The sequence below is a fragment of the Ovis aries genome, chromosome 1, assembly GCF_016772045.2.
Source record: "Ovis aries strain OAR_USU_Benz2616 breed Rambouillet chromosome 1, ARS-UI_Ramb_v3.0, whole genome shotgun sequence".
NCBI lineage: Eukaryota > Metazoa > Chordata > Mammalia > Artiodactyla > Bovidae > Ovis > Ovis aries.
This window is the reverse complement of record NC_056054.1, coordinates 248,311,790-248,338,101: the sequence shown is the minus strand read 5'-3', so window position 1 is coordinate 248,338,101 and position 26,312 is coordinate 248,311,790. Positions and strand designations below refer to the sequence as shown.

The following is a 26,312-nucleotide window of genomic DNA, read 5'->3' as shown; positions in this document are numbered from 1 at the left end:
GGAGAAAAATCAAATCAATAAAATTTGAAATGAAATTGGAGAGATCACAACAGACAACACAGAAATACAAAGGATCATAAAAGACTACTATCAGCAATTATATGCCAATAAAATGGACAACTTGGAAGAAATGGACAAATTCTTAGAAAAGTACAGCTTTCCAAAACTGAACCAGGAAGAAATAGAAAATCTTAACAGACCCATCACAAGCACAGAAATTGAAACTGTAAGCAGAAATCTTCCAGCAAACAAAAGCCCAGGTCCAGACAGCTTCACAGCTGAATTCTACCAAAAATTTAGAGAAGAGCTAACACCTGTCCTACTCAAACTCTTCCAGAAAATTGCAGAGGAAGATAAACTTCCAAACTCATTCTATGAGGCCACCACTGCCCTAATACCAAAACCTGACAAAGATGCCACACCCAAAAAAAGAAAACTACAGGCCAATATCACTGATGAACATAGATCCAAAAATCCTTAACAAAATTCTAGCAATCAGAATCCAACAACACATTAAAAAGATCATACACCATGATCAAGTGGGCTTTATCCCAGGGATGCAAGGATTCTTCAATATCCACAAATCAATCAATATAATACACCACATTAACAAATTGAACAATAAAAGCCATATGATTATCTCAATAGATGCAGAGAAAGCCTTTGACAAAATTCAACATCCATTTGTGATTTAAAAAACTCTCCAGAAAGCAGGAATAGAAGGAACATACCTCAACATAATAAAAGCTATATATGACAAACCCACAGCAAACATTATCCTCAGTGGTAAAAAAATTGAAAGCATTTCCCCTAAAGTCAGGAACGAGACAAGGGTGCCCACTTTCACCACTACTATTCAACATAGTTTTGGAAGTTTTGGCCACAGCAATCAGAACAGAAAAAGAAATAAAAGAAATCCGAATCGGAAAAGAAGTAAAACTTTCACTGTTTGCAGATGACATGATCCTCTACATAGAAAACCCTAAAGACTCCACCAGAAAATTACTAGAGCTAATCAATGAATATAGTAAAGTTGCAGGATATAAAATCAACACACAGAAATCCCGTACATTCCTATATACTAATAATGAGAAAACAGAGAAATTAAGGAAACAATTCCATTCACCATTGCAACGAAAAGAATAAAATACTTAGAAATATATCTACCTCAAGAAACTAAAGACCTATATATAGAAAATTATAAAACACTGGTGAAACAAATGAGGACACTAGTAGATGGAGAAATATACCATGTTCATGGATCGGAAGAATCAATATAGTGAAAATGAGTATACTACCCAAAGCAATCTATAGACTCAATGCAATCCCTATCAAGCTACCAACAGTATTTTTCACAGAGCTAGAACAGATAATTTCACAGTTTGTATGGAAATACAAAAACTTCAAATAGCCAAAGCAATCTTGAGAAAGAAGAATGGAACTGGAGGAATCAACCTGCCTGACTTCAGGCTGTACTACAAAGCCACAGTCATCAAAACAGTATGGTACTGGCACAAAGACAGAAATATAGATCAATGGAACAAAATAGAAAGTCCAGAGATAAATCCACGCACCTATGGACACCTTATCTTTGACAAAGGAGGCAAGAATATACAATGGAGAAAAGACAATCTCTTTAACAAGTGATGCTGGGAAAACTGGTCAACCACTTGTAAAATTATGAAACTAGAACACTTTCTAACACCATACACAAAAATTAACTCAATGGATTAAAGATCTAAACGTAAGACCAGAAACTATAAAACTCCTAGAGGAGAACATAGGCAGTACACTCTCCGACATAAATCAGCAGGATCCTCTATGACCCACCTCCCAGAATATGGAAATAAAAGCAAAAATAAATAAGACCTAATTAAACTTAAAAGCTTCTGCACAACAAAGGAAACTATAAGCAAGGTGAAAAGACAGCCTTCAGAATGGGAGAAAATAATAGCAAATGAAGCAACTGACAAACAACTAATCTCAAAAACATACAAGCAACTCCTGCAGCTCAATTCCAGAAAAATAAACGACCCAATCAAAAAATGGGCCAAAGAACTAAATAGACATTTCTCCAAAGAAGACATACAGATGGCTAAGACATGAAAAGATGCTCAACATCACTCATTATCAGAGAAGTGCAAATCAAAACCACAATGAGGTACCATTTCACGCCAGTCAGAATGGCTGTGATCCAAAAGTCTACAAGCAATAAATGCTGGAGAGGGTGTGGAGAAAAGGGAACCCTCTTACACTGTTGGTGGGAATGCAAACTATACAGCCACTATGGAGAACAGTGTGGAGATTCCTTTAAAAACTGGAAATAGAACTGCCTTATGACCCAGCAATCTCACTGCTGGGCATACACACTGAGGATACCAGAATTGAAAGAGACACGTGTACCCGAATGTTCATTGGAGCACTGTTTACAATAACCAGGACATGGAAGCAACCTAGATGTCCATCAGCAGATGAGTGGATAAGAAAGCTGTGGTACATGTACACAATGGAGTATTACTCAGCCATTAAAAAGAATACATTTGAATCAGTTCTAATGAGATGGATGAAACTGGAGCCTATTATACAGAGTGAAGTAAGCCAGAAAGAAAAACACCAATACAGTATACTAACTCATATATATGGAATTTAGAAAGATGGTAATGATAACCCTGTATGCGAGAGAGCAAAAGAGACACAGATGTATAGAACAGTCTTTTGGACTCTGTGGGAGAGGGAGAGGGTGGGATGATTTGGGAGAATGGCATAGAAACATGTTTACTATCATATATGAAACGAATCACCAGTCCAGGTTCGATGCTGGTGCACTGGGATGACCTACAGGTATGGTACAGGGAGGGAGGTGGGAGAGGGGTTCAGGATGGGGAACACGTGTACACCGTGCTGGATTCATGTTGATGTATGGTAAGACCAATACAAGATTGTAAAGTAATTAACCTCCAATTAAAATAAACATATTAAAAAAATAAAAATAAAAGTATCAGAAAAAATAAATAAATAAATTACAATTGGGGAATTTTGTTTTAAAATGAGAAAAACCCAACCCACACATTCCTTCAAATGTAATGAAAGTTTCATGAATACTAAATTTAACAATTAATGAGGTTGATATAATGTTACAGTTGGACATTTGATTAAGGATTTATTGATTTCAATTTTGCAGTGTTCTTATTTTAGAGCACGTAATTTTTTTCCAGCTATCAAATATTCAAATGATGCCCCTGTGGAGGCTCTTGTGGGCAATATATGAGCAACCTGGGCCAATACGTCTTGCCTATCCTCCACCTGAAGCATACATCCCTTTATACACACAGACACACAGACACACACACACACATAGGCTTTCTATGTATATGGACACGTAATTGTTAGGAATTGTGTTAAGCTACTATAACAAATAAACTTCCAAACTTCAGTGGCTTAACACAATAGATTATTTTTCATTTCCAAAAACAGTCTGATGTGGTTCCAGGACAATGATATCAAGGATGGAGGTGTGTTAAAGAGGGGGGACCTGTGTTCCACACAGATCTGGTGTGCCAAGCTTGTGGAAGCTCTCTTTCTGTAGCATGTGACTTTCAAGTTTGCCTTTCTCTCTTTTCTTTTGGTCATTTTATTATTTTTTAACACTATACATTCATATATACTCAACACCAATTCATATCCTATCTTCTTTTTCTTTCAGTTTGATTGATACAGCTGACATACAACATTGTATTAGCTTAAGGTGTATAACATAAGGATTTGGTATATGTGTGTATTGCAAAATAATCACCACAGTGAGTCTAGTTAATATCATTTATCTCACAATGTTACAAAACATTTTTTTCTTGCAGTGAAAACTTTGAAGATCTGTTCTCTTAACAACTTTCAAATATGTGATAGAGTATTGTTAACCATAGTCATTATGCTATATATAACATCCCAAGAATTTATTTATCTTATAGTTGGAAGCTTGTACCTTTTGACTGCCTTCGCTCATTTCTCCTACTGCCCATACCTTACCTTTGGCAACCACCAATCTGCTCTCTTTTTCTATGAGTTCAGTTTTGTTTTTAAGATTATTTCACATATAAGTAAGATCATACGATATTTGTCTTATTCTGTCTGACTTATTTCACTAACCATAATGATTTCAGCCTCCATCATGTTGCCACAAATGGTAGGACTTCCTTATTTTTCATGGCTGAATAATATCCCATTGTGTGTGCATGCATATGTGTTTGTGTGTGTGTGTATGTGCATGCATTTGTGTGTATAAACAACCTAAGTATCCATCAACAGGTGAATGGGTAAAGAAAATGTAATGTGCATAAAGATGTGATAGATACAGAGGTATATCTCGGTTATTGTAAATAATGCTGCTGTGAATGTGGGGTGCAGATGTGTCTTCAAGAGTGTGATTTTGTTTCCTTGAGACATACACCCAGAAGTGGAATTACTGGATCATATGGTAGTTCTATGTTTACTTTTTTAAGGATCCTCTATACTGTTTTCTCTAGGGGCTGCACCAAGTTACATCCCAACCAGTGTGCATGAGGGTTCTTTTTTCTCCATATCCTAACACATATTATCTTGTGTCTTTTTTGAAAATAGCCAGTCTAATAGGTGTGAGGTGGTATCTCCTTGTGGTTTTGATTTGTGTTTTCCTGATGATTAGTGATATTGACCATATTTTCATGTACTTGTTGGCCGTTTGTATATTTTCTTTGGAAAAATGTCTGTTCAGTGTCTCTTCTCTATTTAAATCAGATTGCTTGTTTTTTACTGTTGAGTTGTGTAAGTTCTTTATACATAATTTGGATATTAACTCCTTATTTCATAGATGGTTTGCAGATGTTTTATCTCATTCGTTTTCATTTTGTTGGTGATTTCCTTTGCTGTGCAGAAGCTTCTGAGTTCAATATATTCCCGCTCATTTATTTTTGCTTTTGTTGCCTTTGCTTGTGGTGTCCAAATCCAAAAAAAAAAAATAAATCACTGCTAAGTGATCTTGGAGCTTACCCCTCTATGTTTTCTTCTAGGAATTTTATAATTACAGGCCTTATGTTCAAATCTTTAATCCATTTTGAGTCAGTTTTTATGTATGGTGTGAGATAAGGATCCAGTTTCATTCTTTTCCATGTAGCTATCCAGTTTTCCAGTACCATTTATTGAAGAGGCTATCCTTTCCTTATTCTTTGCTTCTTTGTTGTAAATCAGTTAATCATATATGTGTGGGTTTATTTCTGATTCTCCATTCTGTTCCATTGATCTGTGTGTCTGTTTTTATGCCAATAGCGTACTGTTTTAATTACTATAGTTTTATAATGTAGCTTGAAATCAGGAAGTGTGATGCCTCTAGCTTTGTTCTTTCTCAAGATTGCTTTGGCTAATTGTGTTCTTCGGTGTCCCTTACACATTTTAATTGTTTTTCTATTTCTGTGAAAAATGACATTGGAATTTTGATAAAATATGTAGATTTCCTTAGGTAGTATGAACATTTTAACAATATTAATTCTTCTAAACTATGAGTATGGAATATTTCCATTTATTTTGTCTTCACTGTCTTTCATCAATACCTTATTGTTTTCAGTGTACAGGTCTTTTACCTCCTTAGTTAAATTTATTCCTGGTATTATTCTTTTTGATTCAGTTGTAGATGGAATTGTTTTCTTAATTTCTTTTTCTGATAGCTTGTTTTTAATGTAGAAAGGAACTGATTTTTGTATATTGACTTTGTATCCTATGACTTTACTGAGATTGTTTATTAGTTCCAACAGTTTTTTGGTGGAATCTTTAGGGTTTTCTGTGTATAATATTATGTCATCTGCAGATAGAGTTTTACTTCTTCCATTCTGGTTTGAATGCCTTTTAATTCTTTATCTTGCCTAATTGCTCTGGCTAGGACTTCTAGTACTGTACTGAACAAAAGTGGCAAGAGTGGGCATTCTTGTCTTGTTTCTAATAGAGAAAAAAACTTTTAGATTTTCACCATTATATATATGAGTACCATTGACTTTGAGGCTTGTATTTCATTACAACTTCAAGAGGATTCAATCTAAATGGAACTTATTATAGTGTTATTCCCTACTTTATTGGAAGGGTTAGTCAGTTCAGTTGCTCAGTCATGTCTGACTCTTTGCGACCCCATGGACTGTAGCACGCCAGGCTTCCCTGTCCATCACCAACTCCCAGAGCCTACTCAAACTCATGTCATTGCTACCATCCAACCATCTCATTCTTTGTCACACCCTTCTCTTCCCACCTTCAATCTTTCACAGCTTCAGGGTTTTTTCCAATGAGTCAGTTCTTGGCATCAGGTGGCCAAAGTATTGGAGTTTCAGCTTTAGCATCAGTCCTTCCAATGAATATTCAGGATTGATTTCCTTTAGGTTTGACTGATTGGATCAGTCCCTTGCAGTCCAAGGGACTCTCAAGAATCTTCTCCAACACCACAGCTCAAAAGCATCAGTTCTTTGGTGCTCAGCTTTCTTTATAGTCCAACTCTCACATCCATACATGACCACTGGAAAAACCATATTTTTTACTACGTGGACCTTTGTTGGTAAAGTAATATCTCTGCTTTTTAATATGCTCTCTAGGTTGGTCATAGCTTTTCTTCCAAGGAAAAAGCGTCTTTTAATTTCATGGCTATAGTCACCATCTGCAGTGATTTTGGAGCCCCCCCAAAATAAAGTCTCTTGCCATTTCCATTGTTTCCCCATCTATTTACCATGAAGTAATGGGATCAGATGGAAGGGAACTGAGACTAAATAGCAATCCAGAGTCCTTCCAAGATAAATGTCTGTGTCTCTATGTGACCATGTTCTTAGCTCTGTTTTTGCTCTACCTGTCTCTTCATACATGCAAAGGAAACAAAAACACCACACCAGTTTTGAGAGTTTCTCAGAACATCTGAATTAGAGAATTTTTGGATCTCACCATATGGATGCGGTTACAAGTCATCCCCTGTCACCCCTCCACAGCACCTCCAGCAGGTAGTTGCCCATTTGACCACCTCCTTAGGTAGGAAGGCTAATTCTGTATCGATATTGATGCTGCCAGCCTCTCACTGAGTCACCCAGCAGTTCTCTTTCTTTCTTTAAATTTTTAATTTATTTCTTTGTGCCTATGCTGGGTCTTTGTTGTTGCGCTTGGGCTTTCTCTAGTGCTGAGTGGGGCTACTCTTCCGTGTAGTGCATGGGCTTCTCATTGTGGCGGCTTCTCTTGTTGCAAAGCTCAGGCTCTGGCGCATTAGGGCTTCATGGTTGTAGCTTGTGGGCCCTGGATTGTGGGCTTAGTAGTTACGGCACACAGGCTTGGTTACTCCCCACCCAGAAGTTTTCTGAAAGGTATTTTAGAGGCATAGAGCTCCTGCCCACCAGCACTAGCAGTGATAGTGACCCACGGTGACCCACTGTGAGGACCTGGGGCCTCATGCCCCGTCACAGCTGAGTCATGAGATGGGCCAGCGGCGAGCACGGGTTTGTCAAGGCTCTCTCGGTGAGTGTGCTCCCAGCCTGAATAAGGCCTCCTTGGGAGAAATGCCTCAGTCTGTTGTGTGGACGAGTGCTCTGTTCATGGATCTGTCCATAGCAAAATTCTATTTCCCTGTAGTATTGTTAACATAGAAAATACAGCTGTTCAAAAAGCATCAGTGACCTTGGCAGCCTGTACTTTCAGGCATGCTTGATTCACCTTGCACAGTTGAGATTCTCAGGACATTGTAAGCCTTTTTTTTTTTTTTTTTTTGGCCTTTAAAATTATTACTTTATTACTGAAATCTTCAATTGTACACCACTTACATTTCCAGTTTTACAGCCCTGCCTATTCAGTCCTTTTGTGCTTTCCTTGACATTTTAAGAAACTTTTAATTGACACAGTTTGCTTGCAAAATAAAAAGAATCAGCTATATTTTTAAGTGGTTTTGTGGTGAGTAAGGCTTGCCAACTGCGTGTTCTCCTTTTTGTGTTGAGGTACTTATCATTGCTCTTGACATTCTAAAATAAGAATGCCAGTTTCAGATGCAGTGCCTCTAAAACTTAAGAAAGAGCAAGGCAGCCAAGTTGGCTAGAACCCAGACATCTCCTCAAATGTCAGGGGGGAAAAAAATCACTGAAGATAAAATAAAAGTGAAAATCCTGGCTTGCTGGATTATTTATTTCAGTCTGTTCTGGTTCTGAGAAATGATCAGTAGCCCTCACAAGTTTATCCTTTGTCGAGCTGGAAAAAAATCTCAAAAGGGAAAGTGGTGGGTACCTGTAGCTTGAAAATACAGGGGGGGGAAAAAAACACTTTACTCATTCAGGGATTTAAAAATACTAATTCTGCAGATTATGTGCCTCAAAGTCCTGTTTGGGAAGAAATGACAAATAATTCATGCTGCATATTTAAGCACATGTGAATATGGAATAAAAGGTCTGTTTAGTAGAGCCTGTAGTCAGTAGGCTGAGGGATGCTGCTCTGCTGGTTATACCCGAGCAAACCAGCACTGATGCCCCTTAAACATATAATTATGACGACATGTGCTTTGATTGCTAGATCTGAAAAGGGCTGCTGCTGTCATCAGATGACTGGGTTTGAGAATAATTTTCTAGAATAACTGTGTGTGTTGTCAGATCTTCTCCAGCTGTGGGTTGGTACAGGCATCCCCTCCCTCCCTCCGCCCTGACAGAGCTCCAGTTCTGTTCAGGTCTCCACTGTCTCCCTCCCTGTGTGGGTCTCATCCTGCCAGGAGATGAATCCTGATTGATTTTACCCAGTCTCTGAGCTCCATTCCTGGTGCCAGCAATTGGTCTGGAGCACGGGCATGTGACAGTTCTGGCCGTTAGGCATTTGGGGAAGTCCACTGGAGAGTTTCCGGGAGGGCATCCTGGCTTCCAGTAGACGTGTGCGGGATCGTCCCCTTCTGCCTCTGCATAGGGCCAAGTGTGATGCCTGGAAAGTGGTCACCATCTGTGACTCTTGAGGGGAGCCATCCTAAGCACAGGGGATGGCAGAAAGCCCGGAGATGAACAGATCCTGGCTTCCTGATGATGCCTTCAAGTTGCTGACTTCAGCCACTCTGGAGCAGCAGTTCCTAACATTGTGCATCATTGTGTGAGAATGTTGATGAGTCCCTTTGCATTAGTAGGGTTTTCTGTTACTTGCAGCCAAGCCATCTGGATAGCTACATGGATAGTTTGAGATAAAACAAAACATACAACTCAAAAAGAACAGAGGTTACCCCAGCCATGTCTCATTTATATCACATCTAAGAGTGATGTTCAGCCTGGTCAGCGATGAGCCTCATGCAGTTCACCATGAATATGTGTGTGCTTATTCATAACATCCCTCAGAGGGAGGCCTCATAGAGAGGACCAGTGTTCTTTAGAGCTAATGGTGAATTCTAGTTAGGGTACTTCTCTGGCTGCTTTAAAAGAATTGAGATAACAATGACTTACAAAGGTTGTGAGATACATTTTAGTGACATATTTTATTTTCTTGGGGACCAAAATCACTGAGGATGGTAACTACAGCCACAAAATTAAAAGATGCTTTCTCCTTGGAGGAAAAGCTAGCCAGTGTATTAAAAAGCAGAAACATCACTTTGTTGACAAAGGTCCGTATAGTCAAAGCTATGATTTTTCCAGTAGTCATGTACAGATATGAGAGTTGGACCATAGAAAAGGCTGAGCACTTAAGAATTGATGATTTGAATTGTGGTGCTGGAGAAGACTCCTGAGAGTCCCTTGAACTGCAAGGAAATCAAACCAGTCAATCCTAAAGGAAATCAACCCTGAATATTCATTGGAAGGACTGATGCTGAAGCTGAAGCTCCAATACTTTGGCCACCTGATGTGAAGAGCTGACTCATTAGAAAAGACCCTGATGCTGGGAAAGATTGAAGTCAGGAGAAGAGGGTGACAGAGGATGGACAGTTGGATGGCATCACCAGCTCGATAAACATGAGTCTGAGCAAACTCCAGGAGGTAGTGAAGGACGGGGAAGGCAGGCATGCTGCAGCCTATGGGGTTGCAAAGAATAGGACATGACTTAGCAACTGAACAACAAAAAGTATGAACTGATAGATGGTCAAGGAGTTGGGTGGACTATCCCACAGGGTCATCTACGGTTCTTCTCTGTCATTCACATGGATGTTGTCTCCATGGGCATCAAGAAAGCTGGCTCACCACTACTCCAGTGTTTCAGAGTGTGGGGCGGGGAGGAAGGAAGGGCAAAGTGGGGCAGTGTAGGCAGCCTCCTTTTTCCCAGAATTGCACAGATTACTTACAATCACAATTCATTGGGTGGAACCTGGTCACATGATGACGTGGTCACATGATGATGACTAGTTGCAAGAGAGTCTGAGAAGTACCTGTCTCTAGCTGGGTGGCCATGTGTCCAGCTGAAACTTAGAGGATTCTGTTGGTAAGAAAGTGAGAATAGACACTGGAGGAGTATCTGCCACAGTGAAGAGGCAGACGTGTGAGCGTGACCACAGCAGAGTGCTGGCTGCCACTCTCAGGTTGTGGAGCAGGTGTGTGAGCCAGGAGGGCCAGGCTCCCTGAGCACCCTTGCGCCAGTTCTGACCTGCCCTTGGCCTGTCTTCCCAGTCAGACGGGGGCCTTGTACCAGGTAATGTTTAAAACCTCTTCAGACTCTGACTTGTTCTGGCATGGCCGGCATGCACAGGCATTCTGCCTCTGGAGTGGGTGCAGAGACAAGGCAGCAGCAGGCTGAGCAGCCGCACGTGGGTTGTGGGTGTTAAAGCCATAACGAAAGTCACTGCTGACCTTTACTGGGAGTTTACTAGGAGCCCGGAACTGGGCTGTGTCCCTTATGTGGATTGACCCTGTGAGCCCTTACATGCCCTGTGAGACGGATTGTTCCATTTCACGGATGGGGCAGCTGTGGCTCAAGAAGGCTTAGAGAAGGAGACCTGGCCATCTGACTCCAGAGCCCACAGGCTTAACTCCATGTCATGGGGAGGACTGGGACTGCAGTGGGATTTGTGAGGCATACCAAGGTCATGGTGAGCCCAGAAGTCAGGGCCAACGTCGGGGGTGATCTGCAGCATCGATTCTCCCCCTCCATGGTGACCCCATAGCCAGGAGGGGCTGTTGCCACTCTGTATCACATCTGGGCATGACACTGTGGGTTACAGCACCCCTCACCAGCACAGGCTGTTCTTCGGGAGGAGAGTATTGCAGGTGAGAGAGGCGTCTGGGGGGTCAGTGTGGGGCACAGTGCAGAATGTTCCATGGGGGCTCGTCACATGGCTCTCAAGCATCCTTTCAAGTGCCGCTCCTGCTGAGAGGGGCAGGGAGACCTCGGCCTGCCCCAGTCCTGTGTTCCCAGAGAAGGCTATGCTGGGAAGAGGTAGAACCCCAGCCCTAGAAAATGAGGGTCAGTGTGTGAAGCAGGCCTGTCCCTCAAGCCGACACTGCTTGGTGGCCTGGCTCCTGACATTAGATGCTGCCTCTTGCTCCATCCTGGAGGTCAGTGGCTGTGTGCTCAGAGGGGACTCCAGGAAGGGAGGGGGCACCAGTGGGTGTGCAATATAGTCCCCTTAGTGGTGGGATTCCTTAGTTTTGTGGGCAGGCTGGCCTAGGTGGGGGGAGTGAGGCTCTTGTGGCCACCCACCTGTTGGGTGACCGCCCACCTGTTGTTGCCAGACCACAGGCAAACGCCACATGGAGGAGCAGACCCAGATGAGATCAGGGCTCCCTGACCCAGCCCCAGTGGGGTTTCTGGGCAGCCAGCAGTCTCTAGGCACAGCAGACTCACTTAACGTGAAGCTGTGGGGTGGTGCTCAGGCTAACCCACCTCCCTGTTCAGGGTCTCCTCACCTACAAAGATGCAAGCCCTCCGCCTGCTCCCGTCAAGTCAGGACGGTCTCATTTAGGATTGTTTCTTTGGTTCATTCCTAAAATACAGTTATTTTCCTAAAATGCAATTACAAATGCCTCAGCTCCAGGCTGCTCTTGAAGACTGAACTTGGGCAGAGCCTCCTGCACAGGAAACCTGCCACCCTCTCTGGGCCTGGGTGGGTCAACCCCTCCCTCCCTGACTCTGCCTCTCATTGATGGTTCTAGTGTCACAAGCCTAATGGTCCATTTACTCATTATTCCACTGAGCAGACTCTGAGCTTCCTTTTTTTTTATTTAAATGCTTAAAACGTCAAGCATCCACAGAAGCACAGAGGATTATATGAGGTACCCTCTAATATTCATTACCCAGCTTCAGAAGTTGTCACAGTTTGCAAGTCTTATTTCATTAATTCATTTTTTACCTCTCCCCACTGACCTCACCCCCACGTCCAGAATATTTTAAAGCAATTCCTAGATCTCATATCCTTTCTCCCATAAGTACATTTCAGATACGAGCTTCAAAATGGAAGAAACTGTGTCCTGTATCCTGCATTCTTGGCACCTCGGAAGTTGTTATTGTTTAGTTGCTAAATTGTGTCTGACTGTTTGCAACCCTGTGGGCTGTAGCCACCAGGCTCCTCCGTCTATGGGATTTCCCAGGCAAGAATACTGGAGCGGGTTGCCATTTCCTTCTCCAGGGATTATTCCTGGCTCAAGGATCAAACCCATGTCTTCTGCATCGGCAGGCAGATTCTTCACCACTGAGCCACTAGGGAAGCACACTTTGGATGATGCCTGACACATATTGGCTTCGGGGAAATAAACGTTGTTTTGAATCAACTGATTGACTGGATGAATGAATTGGTTTCAACCTTTAGAGCCCAGCCTGCACATTAGCTGTCACTTGAGTAGCTGGAATGTGAGTGACAGCTGGGAGCCCACAGTCCCCATGGTGCTTTCCAGGAGGTTCTGGAATCTATCAGGCTCTCACTCATCAGACTTTAAGGTTGGTTTATTCTTAGCCAGGCATCTTTGATTTTGCAATTAAACCCCACTTTGAGGTCACCTTGGAGATGGAGGCCGATGAAGATGTAGCTTTTACCTTTGTTTGGTTCATATTTAGGTCACAATTATAGACTTTAGGGTTTTCTTAATTATAATGCTATATTTACTTGGGCCAAAATGATTAGGACCGAAAAAAATCAAAGTATAGAATACATCTAAAGCATTTTCTTTAATACCATCTTTCTATTCCTGGTAATGGTATTTTAACTACACAAATGAGATAATTGAATGCACATTTTTCTTTCAAACAGTCTTGATAATGTTTAAAACCCTAAATTCTGTACACTTTGAAGAGGACTCTGAGACTGGAGTCACTAAACGTGGCATTTCCAGCTTTTACAAGGTGAAAGTCAGGCCAGGGCTTGGACTTTGGAAATCTCTGATGGTAGAATGGTAGCTTGTAAAAATGCCTTTGGTATATTCTTTTTTTTCTCTTAATTCAGAAATGGTATTTACCATAATACTGTAATGAGAGCTGCCTATTTCCTAGTGCTTTTTTTCAAAATTACATTCTAAAGTATTCTCTTTCACTCTTCAAATCTATTGTAAAGTTAAATTAAGGTGACTGAGTTTTCTGTGTATCTGTTTTCTTTTTTGCTGCTTCATCAGGGATGCAGAGTAATAATTCTATTTCTGGATTTAAGGTATTTTTTACTTTGTGGGTTTAGCAGTAGGGACTAAAACTGTGCCCAGTAGACATTTGATGACTGGTGACTGTTAGATGTTCAGCCCACAACATGAAGCAGTTGTTTCCACTGAAGTATTTATAGGGGTTGGATTTGGTTATGATGCCGTATTGAGTCAAGAGCATCTTCCATGGACGGTGATGTCTGAGAATTAGGAGATGTGGGAGCTATTCTGAAGTAGGTCACGGTCCTACTCCCCCTACTGATGTGGCAGTGTCTCTTCCTGTGGACTTTGCTTTCTGGGCTGTGAGTGAGCAGACTGTGGAGACTCTGCTGAGGGCCGAGTCCCGGCTATCACTTGTGATGACGTGGACAAGTCCAGTGGAGTAACTAGAGGCGTTGCAGGAGACCCCGTGTGTGTGTGTGTGCTCCAAGCTCCTGTGGAGTGAATATGCAGGATTATGACCAGAAGGGAACCCAAGGAATGCCTGATTTCTTGAGTGCTGGAGAGCTTCCTCACCAGGGATGGAAAGGAGAAAGGGACTCTGGAGAATGGGGCTGGAGCTTGAGCCGCAGACAGAGTCCATTGGATGTTAATCCTGTCTTCCGACAGAAGCCGAGACACATGTTCCAGACTGGAAAACCTGTGGCGAGGCAGGACACCGCAGCTGAGTCAGCCCTGAGGAAGGCTGGCATGGTGGAGGCGGGGGCAGGAGCAAGCTGCAAACGTGGCTCCCCCCTGATGGATGGGGCTGGGCCAGTGAATAGGGAAGTGGCGGTGGCCAGGATTTGGAAGGGGAACCACAGTGTGCGGCAGAAGCAGCAGCTCAGGGAAATCTTTGTGTTTAGATGGTGGAGTTTCCCTGGTGGCTCAGATGGTAAAGAATCCACCTGCAATGCAAGAGACCTGGGTTTGGTCCCTGGGTTGGGAAGATCCCCTGGAGAAGGGAATGGCAACCCACTCCAGTGTTCTTGCCTGGAGAATTCCATGGACAGAGGAGCCTGGCGAGCTACAGTACATGGTGTCTCAAAGAGTTGGACAACTGAATTACTAGCAGGGGTGTCTGTATGATTCCTCCAGAGCTGGGGAGCCAGACACAGCACATCCCTGCTTTGTGCCAAGTGCTCTGCGTATTGTGATATTCACTCCTCACTGCCCTTCTGCTCATTTATACTCTTATCCCCAGTCTTATTTAAAGATCAGTGTCCTGAAACTTGTCGAGATACAGTTGTCAGGAGGTCACACAGAAGGCAGTAGTCGAGCGGAGCACTGACACAGTTCTGCCAGCCTCTGAAGCCTCATGCTTTCCGCTGTGTTGGGGCTCCCCTGGGTCTTTTCCACTGGAGAAGTGAAGAAGCACACACTGGAACCAGGCACAGGCTTCTCACATGGGCACACACCTGTGTACACACACTGCTTACTCACAGCGCTTACACACACATTGGGATCCTAGCTCCAACTGCAAACACAAACTTCAAAGCTATGTGCATTTTGCATTATGTCATTATTATTTAGCTGTTTAAAAAGGAAAGAACAGAGCATGACCTTCCTCTCCAAGTTTTCTAGGAAAATGAGTTCCAGGAGAACAGCATGGAGGTGCTTATCTCAGGGCTCAGTGTCAGTGAGCTGCTCCCTCCCCCTGCTCCTGGGCTGTGGACACACCAGACTGGTCTAGCACAAGCGGAAGGAATGAGATTCTGACCATTATTTGCCATTCGGACTGCCGAGGCAGAGTCAGGAAGTAGGGACACAGAAACCCAGAGCCTATCAAGGGGAAATGTTTGGTGTTCCCACGTGGAGGCTTGTGTCAGGTACGTGGGGATGTCAGGAGCTGGAGAACTAAAAGCAGTAAGGCAGTCACATGATCCCAGCCATCTGGTTAACCCAGCATAGCCTCAGTATTTTCAATCTAGAACTAAATATAGCCCCTTTCCCAAAAAGCCCTCAGCATATTGAAGAATGTGGATGAGATGGAGCTTTGACATGTGGGGCCTGCAAGAAAAAGATGAGGGAAATCTACACCCTGACTTAGAATTTCCTGGTAAAGACCCAAAGTGTTTTCTCTCTATGGGAATAGCTAGTTTTTGCTTTACATGTATCAAGCTTCCGAAACTTAGTGGTTGAAAACAGCAGCCTCCATATTTGCTGTGACCTGGGGGTTGGCCACACAGTTCTTAGTCTGGGTTGACTCTTGATCTACGGGTGGTGTGGCTGGACTAAAAGGTCTGAGATGGCTTTGATCACATGTATGGTGACTGGCAGGCAGCCTGGTTGTTTAAGAGAGCCTCAGCCGGGAGTGCTTGCCTTGGCCCCATGTGGTCTCATCCTCCAGCAGCTCGCCTGGGTGTCTTCACACCGTGGTCTCGGTGTTCTAAAAGTAGCCGGGGAAGACAAGCCCTAATGCGTAAGTGCTATTCATGTCTCTGTTTGCAGCTTGTCTGCGAAGCTTAGCTTTTGGCTTGTGGCCAAAGCATAGACCTTGTCCAAGCTTAGAGTCGGTCTGGGAGGAGATTTCCCAAAGCCATGAATACAGAAAAGCATGAACAAACAAACTGGGGGCCGTCACTGCAACAAATCAAACCTGCCTAAAAGTCTGAGATTCAGCTTAGCAAAAGCAGTTGTTTCTGCCTGACGCCCAGCTGAAGATGACCCTGAACCACATTGTGATCTGTCCTCGTGTGATGGCAGTGTTGGGAAAACCATAGACGGCCTCCTCAGCCGCTCTAGCAGCCTCATCTGCCAGTGAAGGGGGTGATAAGTCTCCCGAGAGGCTGGAGGCAGGAAGTGGTTGAAGGGCCAGACCCGGCCCAGCACCGGAAGAAAGTTCCTGCCTCGCACACCCAAGTGCAGAGCAACCAAGAGGCGAGTCTGGTCTTCCAGCTGCAGAGGCAAGAGACACCATCAAGCTCAGAAATTGGGGGTGGGTGGATTCCCCAGGCAGCAAGGTTTGCATTGCACAGTGAGATGCTGAAGATAGCATTTGAGCTGGAGTGACAGAGCGATGGATGGGGACAAGAACATGCGACCATTTCAATACTCATGTAGCTGGAGGAACCAACAAACTGGCTAAGAAACTATCCTATTTCTCAAGAGGAGGGAGGAAGCAGTAGAATGAACTGATGGAGATGAGTAGGGGGGACTTCCCTGCTGGTCCTGTGGTTAAGAATCTGCCTTGCAATGCAGGAGACATGGGGACACGGGTTCAATCCCTGGTGGGGGAACTAAGATTCCCACGTGCCGAGAAGCAACCAAGCCCATGCTCCTCGGACCACATGCCACTACCAGAGAGCCTGTATACCGCAACGAAAGATCTCGTGTGCCACAACTAAGACCTGATGCAGCCAAATTAAAACTGAAGAAGAAAATGAGTAGGTAACAAAGCTAGTGGCATCATTTTCTTGAATACCTACCGTACACTGAGATTACACTTATTTAGCCTTTGATTCAGTCCTCACAACATAATTAGTCCCAACTTACAGATGAGGATACTGAGTCTCAGAGAGGTTAAGTAACTTGGCCCATGGTCACCAAGCTTGGGGTTCTGACCCAGGTCTGTCCAGCTCCAGAGTGCTGAGGACTTCATCTGCACATGCTGCAGAGGTGGTCCCCACACAAAAAGCAGAGCTGCAGGACCCTCCTAACAGAATTCTGGCAGACCCTAGAGGCCATATGCCAAGGAGGAACACTTGAAGATGTTTATGTAAAGGAAAAGGAGCTATTCCAAATGTAGTATTAGGCTCAAAAGAAGGCAATAACATAACAGAAGGGAGAGGAAGAAATGAAGGAGAGCTCTAACGTATTTATTGTTGGGGGTACAGGGACACCCACCCAAAGAAGGTATTTGCTCTGAACCTTCTCCTTGTTCTGTGATCTAATCTCTACGCACACACCCCACTCACCTTCCCTGAATTAAAAGGATCCCCTTCTAAGAGGATCATTATAAAGTAAACACATCTAATTGGGAATGACTGAGAGAGCGAGATGGATGTGAGAGTTGGACTGTGAAGAAGGCTGAGCGCCAAAGAATTGATGCTTTTGAACTGTGGTGTTGGAGAAGATTCTTGAGAGTCCCTTGGACTGCAAGGAGATCCAACCAGTCCATTCTGAAGGAGATCAACCCTGGGATTTCTTTGGAAGGAATGATGCTAAAGCTGAAACTCCAGTACTTTGGCCACCTCATGGGAAGAGTTGACTCATTGGAAAAGACTCTGATGCTGGGAGGGATTGGGGGCAGGAGGAGAAGGGGACGACCGAGGATGAGATGGCTGGATGGCATCACGGACTCGATGGACGTAAGTCTGAGTGAACAACGGGAGATGGTGATGGACAGGGAGGCCTGGCGTGCTGCGATTCATGGGGTCGCAAAGAGTCGGACACGACTGAGCGACTGAACTGAACTGAACTGAACTGAACTGAAAGAGCGAGATGTTCTGAAATCCACAGGCTAGTGAGCCAGAAGTAGTGAGCCGTCCTTGGGTAGCTAAGATGCTGGCACGTGCCGAGAGCCAACCTCTTCTGTATACATACATGGGTGGCAGCTAGAGTCAGCATGCAGACGTGTGGGGGTGACACTGAAAGGCAGCAGAAAGAGCTTTAGAGGCACACCTCTTGTTTCATATCTGTCATCACCACTTAAGAACCTCATGCCCTTTCTAACATGTATACTATCATGTAAGAATTGAATCGCCAGTCTATGTCTGACGCAGGATACAGCATGCTTGGGGCTGGTGCATGGGGATGACCCACAGAGATGTTATGGGGAGGGAAGAGGGAGGGGGGTTCATGTTTGGGAACGCCTGTAAGAATTAAAGATTTTAAAATTAAAAAAATAAAAAACTAAAAAAAAAAAAAAAGAACCTCATGCCCTTAAGGTTAGGTTTTCCGCTATTGGTTCGAAATCGCCAAGCCTGTCCCCAGGGCATGTCATGGGAAACCCAAGGGAATGGATGGTTTTGAGCAGGTAAAAGCTCCTGGTTCCTGGAGCAAAGGTTGGAGGCTGCCCCGGGGAGGCTGCTGTGAGGGAATGCTGACATTCCGCCCAGGTCAGGTATGATTTGGAAATACTGCCCAGTGTTTGCAGCTGAATGGCGGCGCCTTCTATGCTCATCCCTTGGGGGCTTGGTCGGGCCGCCAAGCCTGTCCCAGGTGAGGGGTGGAGAGGCTGTGACTTGGATTTGGCTTAGGTTGTTTTCTTTTGCGGCAGGGTGAGTGGGGTCAGTTACTGTTGAACCAGCAGATGAGTATTACCAAGGTCTCCCTCAAGGTCAAGGATACGAGAGAATGGACTGTGATGCCTCCCAGACACCCCAGGCAAGGAACTCTGCAGCCTGGATCAGGGAGCCACTCAGACTTGATGCTTTACCTCTGAGAATGGGGTTTGTTTACAGGAGGGCTTCAGCCTCTTTGTTGCCTCAGGAGGGCAAAACTGTAGGCTGCACGTCAGTGGGCCCACATCCTGTCTCATTGTGATCTCAGCCACCTCAGGGGTTCAGTGCAGAAGCCCTGGCCTTGGGCCCCTCACCAAATGCAGATTCTGGTGAGCTGTCTTCAGGGTCTGTGGGTGTCCTTGCAAACACCCCCAGGTGGAGGCCACAGGGAGTTTCAGTTTTGGAAAGAGCAAACATTTATTTGGAGTCCTAAGTATGTTAAATCCTGATGGGATCAGCCAGGGTAATGTGTTGTTTTAGCCAGAGATGTCAGAGAGCTCCTGAGGCTGTTGAGTCCCTACCAGGACAAGGAAGTGGGTGTCCCCAGGAGGACAGATTATCTTGGGACATGAAGCACTGGTCCCTGGAAAGGAGTGGGGACTAAAGGGACAGAAGCAGTGCTCAGGTGAAGGTGTAAATTGGGATTTGTTTGTTAACAGGGTTGCTGGATGCTGGACATACAGGCTCATTTGTGAGGTACAGTGTATTTTCATCAGTCTTTTAGCCGGTGTTGTCCTGTGGTAGAAGATCTGACAGGTCCCTTAAAGGAATGGTTCTCAAACTCCCCTGTAGGGCCTTGGGTGTGCTGGTAAGGTGAGTGGCGGCGGTGGGGGGGTGGGGGGGAACCAGTAACAGACCCCAGGGCTCTGGCTTCTGCCTCATTCCCTGCATAGTTTCTTAAAAATCCAACCTTATTGAGATATAATTCACATACAACTCACCCAAAGTGTATAATTCAGTAGCTTTTAATATATTCATGGAGTTGTGTGACCCTCACCATATTAGCAGGTGAGCTTTTATCTGATTGATTTTCTATTGTATTTGAAGGAGAAAAAGATTCTGCTGCTAAAATCAAGTTTGAAATAATGGTTATAATCTTGCTGTGGTTAAGAACCTTTTCTGAAGAGGCTGTGATTTTTCAAGTTCTATTTTAAACCTCAATGAGAACCAGAAAATAAATTTGGTATCTAAGAGGTGGGCTAAATACCCATAGCAACCATTCCCTTTTTCTCACAGAATGGACATTTAGAGCCACATTTGGCATTTTTGTGAAGTCCTTTTGCACAGTCCTAACATGGTCAGGGAGAAGGAAATGGCAATCCACTCCAGTGTTCTTGCCTGGAGAATCCCAGGGACGGGGGAGCCTGGTGAGCTGCCGTCTATGCGGTCGCACACAACTGAAGAGTCGGACACAGTCGGACACAACTGAAGCCACTTAGCAGCAACATGGTCAGAGGAAATTAGAATGGTGGGTGGGGCTGCGAGATGACCCATGGATGCAGCTGAAATGGGCCCAGTGGTCCAGGTCGCGGGGGAGGTCTCTAATTAGCTTATGGGGCTGCTTGATGTAGGAACATATCTTAGACATAGCCCAGCCATCCCTAAAGGTGTTAAAGTGGAGCATGAGGCAGTGATTGATGTTCAGGTTAATTATTGAGATCAAAGACGCAGGGTCATCATAGCAAAGTGTTCATCAGAAATGGTTGAAGAAGTTGGGGGTCAGAATGGGGTGTTCATTTCCCTGTCCTTGTAAAGACTGCTTGGATCTGGCATATACTATAAGGGCTCAATAAACATCCTGTCCGTTTTCTTTGCAAAGGCCACGCCATAAAATCTCCTTGCCTGTTGAGATCAGATAAACGAAGCCTTCCTGAACTGTTTCCGCTCATTAATTTGAAGGGTACCTTCTCAGCCAGGCTGATTTGGGGGCAAAGACATCAGCAACAGCGCTCAATTGTTCTCTGACCAGGATTCGCACTGCCCTGCTGGAGAACGGGGCTGATCAGATTCTTTTCAGTTGACAAACTTGGTTTTCTGCCTCAGAAACATGTTTCTTGCCTCTCCTCTCTTCGCAGGACATGTTCCTGATCTGAGATGAAACCATGAAGAGAAGATAAACAATAATGCTTTTCCGCAATCGCTTCGTGCTGCTGCTGGCCCTGGCTGCACTGCTGGCCTTCGTGAGCCTCAGCCTGCAGTTCTGTGAGTGTGGGTATGCGTGCTGGGAGGGTAAGGGGGCTTCTCTCTGGAGCAGAAGCCCCCACGGGAAGGAAACACATAGGTCCCAAAGCCTTCGTTCTTTTTTTTCTTTCACCTTTTTTTTAATTGAAATATAGTTGATTTACAATGCTGTTAATTCCTATTATACAGCAAAGTGATTCAGTTATACGTATATATATATATGTGTGTGTGTGCTGTGCTTAGTTGCTCAGTCGTGTCCAGCTCTTTGCGACCCCATGAACTGTAGCCTGCCAGGCTCCTCTATCCATGGGGATTCTCCAGGCAAGAATACTGGAGTGGGTTGCCATGCCCTTCTCCAGGGGATCTTCCCAACCCAGAGATCCAAAAAGATTCCAAAATTATCCAGAAATAATTCCATTATTTTTTAATTGGTGGGTAATTGCTTTACAGTTAGTTTGTGCTGTACAGCATCATGAATCAGCTATAAGTATACATATATCCCCTCTCTCTTGAGCCTTCCTCCCACCTACCCCCCATCCCACACTTTAGGTCATTACCTGTGTTCTTTAAATAAACAGTGAGGTTTCAAACAACTCAGTCTTTTTAGTGTTGGTGCTAGAGGTGGGTGGGTGTACATCTTTGCTTGTGAGGAACAAGAGCAATCACTTGGCCTCATGACATACTTTTGGCTTCTCCCTAGATTCCTCAACTGCCTGGTTATTCCTGGATCCTTAGTTCAGGTTCCCAAGGTATAGACAGTGAGTGGTCAGCTTGTCTCCTCATGCTGGGCCACACAGCAGAGGTGCTTGGCTTGGGGGCTGAGTGTCCCATTATCAGAGAGGGTGGAGTGGTTAGGTCCCAGTACCAAACTGGGCAGCAGGGACTGTGCATTGGGAAGTCTGGAGTGGCAAGGCAGCAGCGTGGCTGAGGAGGCCGGTCCACAGGCCTCACCACCTGCCCTCGGCCCATGCCTGGGGACCTGTGCTCAGGCTGAGCCCCAAATCTATAACCCCTACTACTCCCTAAGGGTGGTGGTCCTCAAACACAGATCCAACCAGGCACTTCCTTGGTTGTAACCCTTCAGCAGTGGGTCTCTGAGAGGCACCTTAGCCTTTCTGGGACCCCTGTCTCACCTTGAACTCTGCACCACAGCCTTGCTGCTGAGTGGCTTGGCATTCTCTGCACATCCAGGCTGCTCTGTGTGCCTGGAGCCGGTCTGTCTGCCTGGACTGTTCTCCTCAACTCCCTTCTATCTGCCTCCCATCCTATCCTCTCCTCCACATGGTTCATTCACCCCTTTATCCTTCAGGAAGCTTCCATCACTCCCCACCTGGGTATGGGCTTCTTGGTTGTACATCTGGGGTGCTCTGAACCTGCCTCACTCCTTGCACTAGCCATGAAGTGAAGTGAAAGTCGCTCAGTTGTGTCTGAGTCTTTGAGACCTCCCCCTGTAGCCAGCCAGTCTCCTCTTCCACAGGATTCTCCAGGCAAGAACACTGGAGTGGGGTGCCTTTCCCTTCTCCAGGGAATCTTCCCAACCCAGGGATTGAACCCAAGTCTCGTGCATTGCATGTGGATTCTTTACCATCTGAGCTACCAGGGAAGCCTTGCAATGTCATAATTTTTCGGTTCTGTGTCTTTTCCTTCTACAAGACTGGCTGCTCTTTGAGAACAGGGCCCATTTCCGCTTCCCTCTTTATCACAGGAACCAGCCCTGCCAACCACATAGGAGGTGCCTCAGGAGTGTTTCAGTGAATGAATGAATCTACACCTGCTCTGGAAAGCAGGTGAACCCTATTTCTCTATCCTTCTGGTGCTGTGTACTTGTAAGCCAAGAAAATATCTGTGTGATGCTGGTAATTGTATTTTTGCTGCTGCCTACCTACCCTCCACTTTCCTCCTCACCCCGGCGGGTGGGAAGCAAGTGCTTGGCCCTCATCACAGCTTAGGATATCTCTGGGAGGGGGTGGCATTGTGTCACACTCTGCATGATGGGAGGAAGGGCAGGTGGCCAGAGAGGGGCGATGTTCTGAGTGTGCTGAGGGACATGGGAAAGACTTGGCGTTCAGAATGAGTGGTTTGAAGGGAGGAGGCTTTGAGCAAATTTCCTGCCTCCCCTCTGATTTGTGACATATTCCACACACACATCTAGTGCATACGACAGGCACTTCTAATAGTAAAGAGAAATAAAATGCTCACTTTATCCTTCCAGAATAGGAAAATAGGTTAAGAGAAGGTGGGCATAAGAAGTTTAAAGATACTCTAGATGGTTAATGAACTATATATTAAAAAAATCTTTTCCAGAGAGTGTTTGGAATTAGTCGTTTGTTTGTGGCTTTTCGTTAAAAATTTTCCATCCTTTGCTTGTAGGATGTTTCAGTCAACCTTGGTTCTTAGTTTGAGACACTGGCAGGTTCTGAGACGTGAGTGTGGGTTGCTTGTGTTTGCTGCGTCTCTCTTGCATGAGGTGGTTTCCACGTCACTGAATTGGCCTGTGTGTTTTGCTTATATAACTCCTCTGAAAGTACCTTCTGTTTTAGGAGAGGCAATTTTCAGCCGTACTTATTTTAGGGAAAAATTTTCAGGATAAATTGGCCAGCCTGGGTCTGAGGTCTTTATTCTTCAATGCGTTGGGAGTTTGGAGAGATATTAAGATATGGACCTTCTTACTGCTCTTCTGCTTCTAGGTAAACTGTAACTTTGGAATTTAACAATTTTTGTGAAAATTGAGTTAAATTGCTTTATTTATTTAACCACTTTATTGGTTGCTAATTATTATGTTGTAAGAAACTGGACTAATTCATAATACAAAGATGTCTGCTTAAGTAACACTTACATTTTCATTCTTACCCTAAAATATATGGACTTTTTTTCTTTTCTATTTCTTTTGACTAATTTTTGAATATCAGATTAGCACATATAATTGTTTCAGGTAATACATTTGAGACAGTCAAATGGAACTTGGCTTTCTTATGTTTTAAGTAAATAATATAATTTTGTTTTCTATGATTGTGTATTTTATTTAGACACTTTGGCAGTTTCATTTTTCTCATGCTTTGAATATGAGAAAGTTATGACCCAGGTTACAATGAAAAAATCAAGTTGCTTAAATACGTGTTTCATCCTCTCGGTACAGAAAGTGTGTATGTGTACTAACATATATTTATTAAGTGCTTATGTATGCTGGAGATTTTTCTACACTATTGGGGTGGAGATGGTTGGGAGAGGATACAAAAAAGATTAAAGTACAGTTTGTAGTTTCTCAAAATATGTTTATTTTAAATGATAATAATGACTCACTTTATGCTAATAAGCATTAATAAGAATCATTCATTTTGTATTTTCAAGTCCTTGATGTTTTTGAGTTTGGAAATACAGTGATTCTGAAATTCCTGATAATCGAAGAAGGGAACAAGTCAGGCATAAATATCATTAGTTATTCTAGTTAAAATAAGTATAAGTGGGAAAATAACTTCTCAGATTGCGGGACTCCTTCAATGTGACAGGAAAAGGGTTATGAAGACTTGTGGATGGTTCCTTATTTTGCTGCTTTTTCTGCTCGCCTGTAATCGTCTATTTTCCTGCTTCAACCCTTTCGTTCATGCTCATTTTGTGCTCATTTTACCGCCTTCCAAGCAGTCCCAAAGTGGCAGCGTGGCCAGAGCCCGGCTCCCAGACCCTGAAACCACAGCCTTGGGGTTGAATGCTGCTCGGCCACTTAGCTGTGGTGTGCCTTCAGCAGGCGTGGCCTCCTGGAGCCTCTGTTTCTTATTGCATAAAATGAAGTTCACTGTTGCTGCTTTGAGACATTGGTGTGAGAAGGGAGATTTTGTGGGAGAACCTTTGGCTCGGGAAGCTCAGTCAGTGTAAACAGTACAGAGTCCTGTCACAATGCTTCCTCAGAAGCCAGGGCTCTTGGTATCCCAAACGCTGCTTCGGCCATTGTGGAGAGAGCTTTTGAAGCAGTGTGTGTGTGTTTGTGTTAGTCACTCAGTTGTGTCCAATTCTTTGTGACCCCATGGACTGTAGCCCGCCAGGCTTCTCTCTTCATGGAATTCTCCAGGCAAGAATACTGGAGTGGGTAGCCATTCCCTTCTCCAGGGGATCTTCCCAACCCAGGGATCAAACTGGGGTCTCCTGCATTGCAGCAGATTCTTTACCATCTGAGCCACCAGGGAAGCCCCTTTGAAATAATATATCGTGCATTTCTTTCTTTTAAATCACAGTTCATCGGCCATGATAGGGGGTCAGTCTACACTGGTCATTGGTATCTTGGGCAGGGCCCTGGTGGACCAGAGCAGGTTTCTAAGGGAAATGTCCATGGTGGACTGGAAACTCAGCTTCCCAGGTAGAAGGGGGCGGTTAACCTGCCAAAGTGAAGTTGTCTTCAGTATCTGAAGAGCTCTTATCTCTATCCAGTATCTGTAAGAGGAGTCAGCCCAGCTCTGTGTGGCCTGGTGACCCGAGACATATTTCAGTTCAGCGGCAGGTGAAGCTTCCTGTCATGTCAGGTGGAGGTGGACTGGCAGGATGCACGCCCTGGAGCATCGCTCTGTGAAGAATAGAACAGCAGGCAGGTCACTGGGCCTGATCCCATTTAAAGCCTTCTCAGACTCTGAGGTTTGGGGAATTTTATCGTTCCTTGTTGACCCAGGACCTTGAGTTGGCATAGCACTGTCCTTCAGCAAACATTCCACTGTGTGCTGGGCCCTTGGGGTTTCATCTCTCAAGGGCCAAAGGAGCTGTCTGTCTAGTGAAGGAGAACCCTGAGCAGATCCTTGGCACTCAAGGTACAGAGTGCTCAGACAGGAAAGAAGTAGCCCCCCCAGGAGCTGGGAAAGAATGTGGACTCTGGAGCCAGACTGCCTGATCGAGTCCCTGCCCTGCCACTTACCAACTGTGTGAGCTCAGGCATGTTTGCTACCCTCTCCATGCCTCATCTGTAAACTGGGGAGGGGGACAATGAGAATTCTGTTTCATCGGGTTGGTGAAGGATATTTTATAATATACCTAGAACAGTTCCTGGCACATAGTGATCACTATATGCATGCTTGTTAAATAAAATGGTTGAGATGAATTATGGTAGGGTGACATGGGAGGATGGAGGACAAGAAGCCAGCCCACGTAGGAGGTCAGGGAAGACTCCCTCCCAGGGGAGGTGACATCCGAGCTCCAGCCTTGAGGGGTGAGTTAGAGTTGTCCATGAGGAAGCTGGGAAGGGCGTTCCTGGCAGATGGAGGCAGGTGTGCAGAGCAAGAGACAGCAGGGCCAGGTTAGTCACCTGTGTGTACTGTGAAGGTGGACTATGCCAGGGCCACCTACATCACCATGTTATACCTTGAAGATACTAGAGCTCCTGAAGCAGGAGGACAGCATGCCA

General features: G+C 44.5%; 1 protein-coding gene across 11 annotated transcripts in view; it reads left to right on the top strand.

Moving 5' to 3' along the window:
• The window catches only part of PXYLP1 (2-phosphoxylose phosphatase 1), a 106,188-nt gene that overhangs the window by 43,684 nt on the left and 36,192 nt on the right, over window positions 1–26,312 (top strand). For 9 of the 11 annotated variants that reach the window (XM_060395224.1, XM_012102343.5, XM_042236251.1 and 6 more), the window contains one exon: window positions 20,827–20,953. In XM_060395224.1, the coding sequence (XP_060251207.1) occupies window positions 20,875–20,953 (79 nt within the window). In that variant the 5' untranslated portion in view covers window positions 20,827–20,874. Of the gene's footprint in view, window positions 1–15,196; window positions 15,356–20,826; window positions 20,954–23,470; window positions 23,620–26,312 lie in introns of those variants that run through there. The other 2 variants (XM_060395222.1, XM_012102349.5) reach the window with 2 other exon arrangements.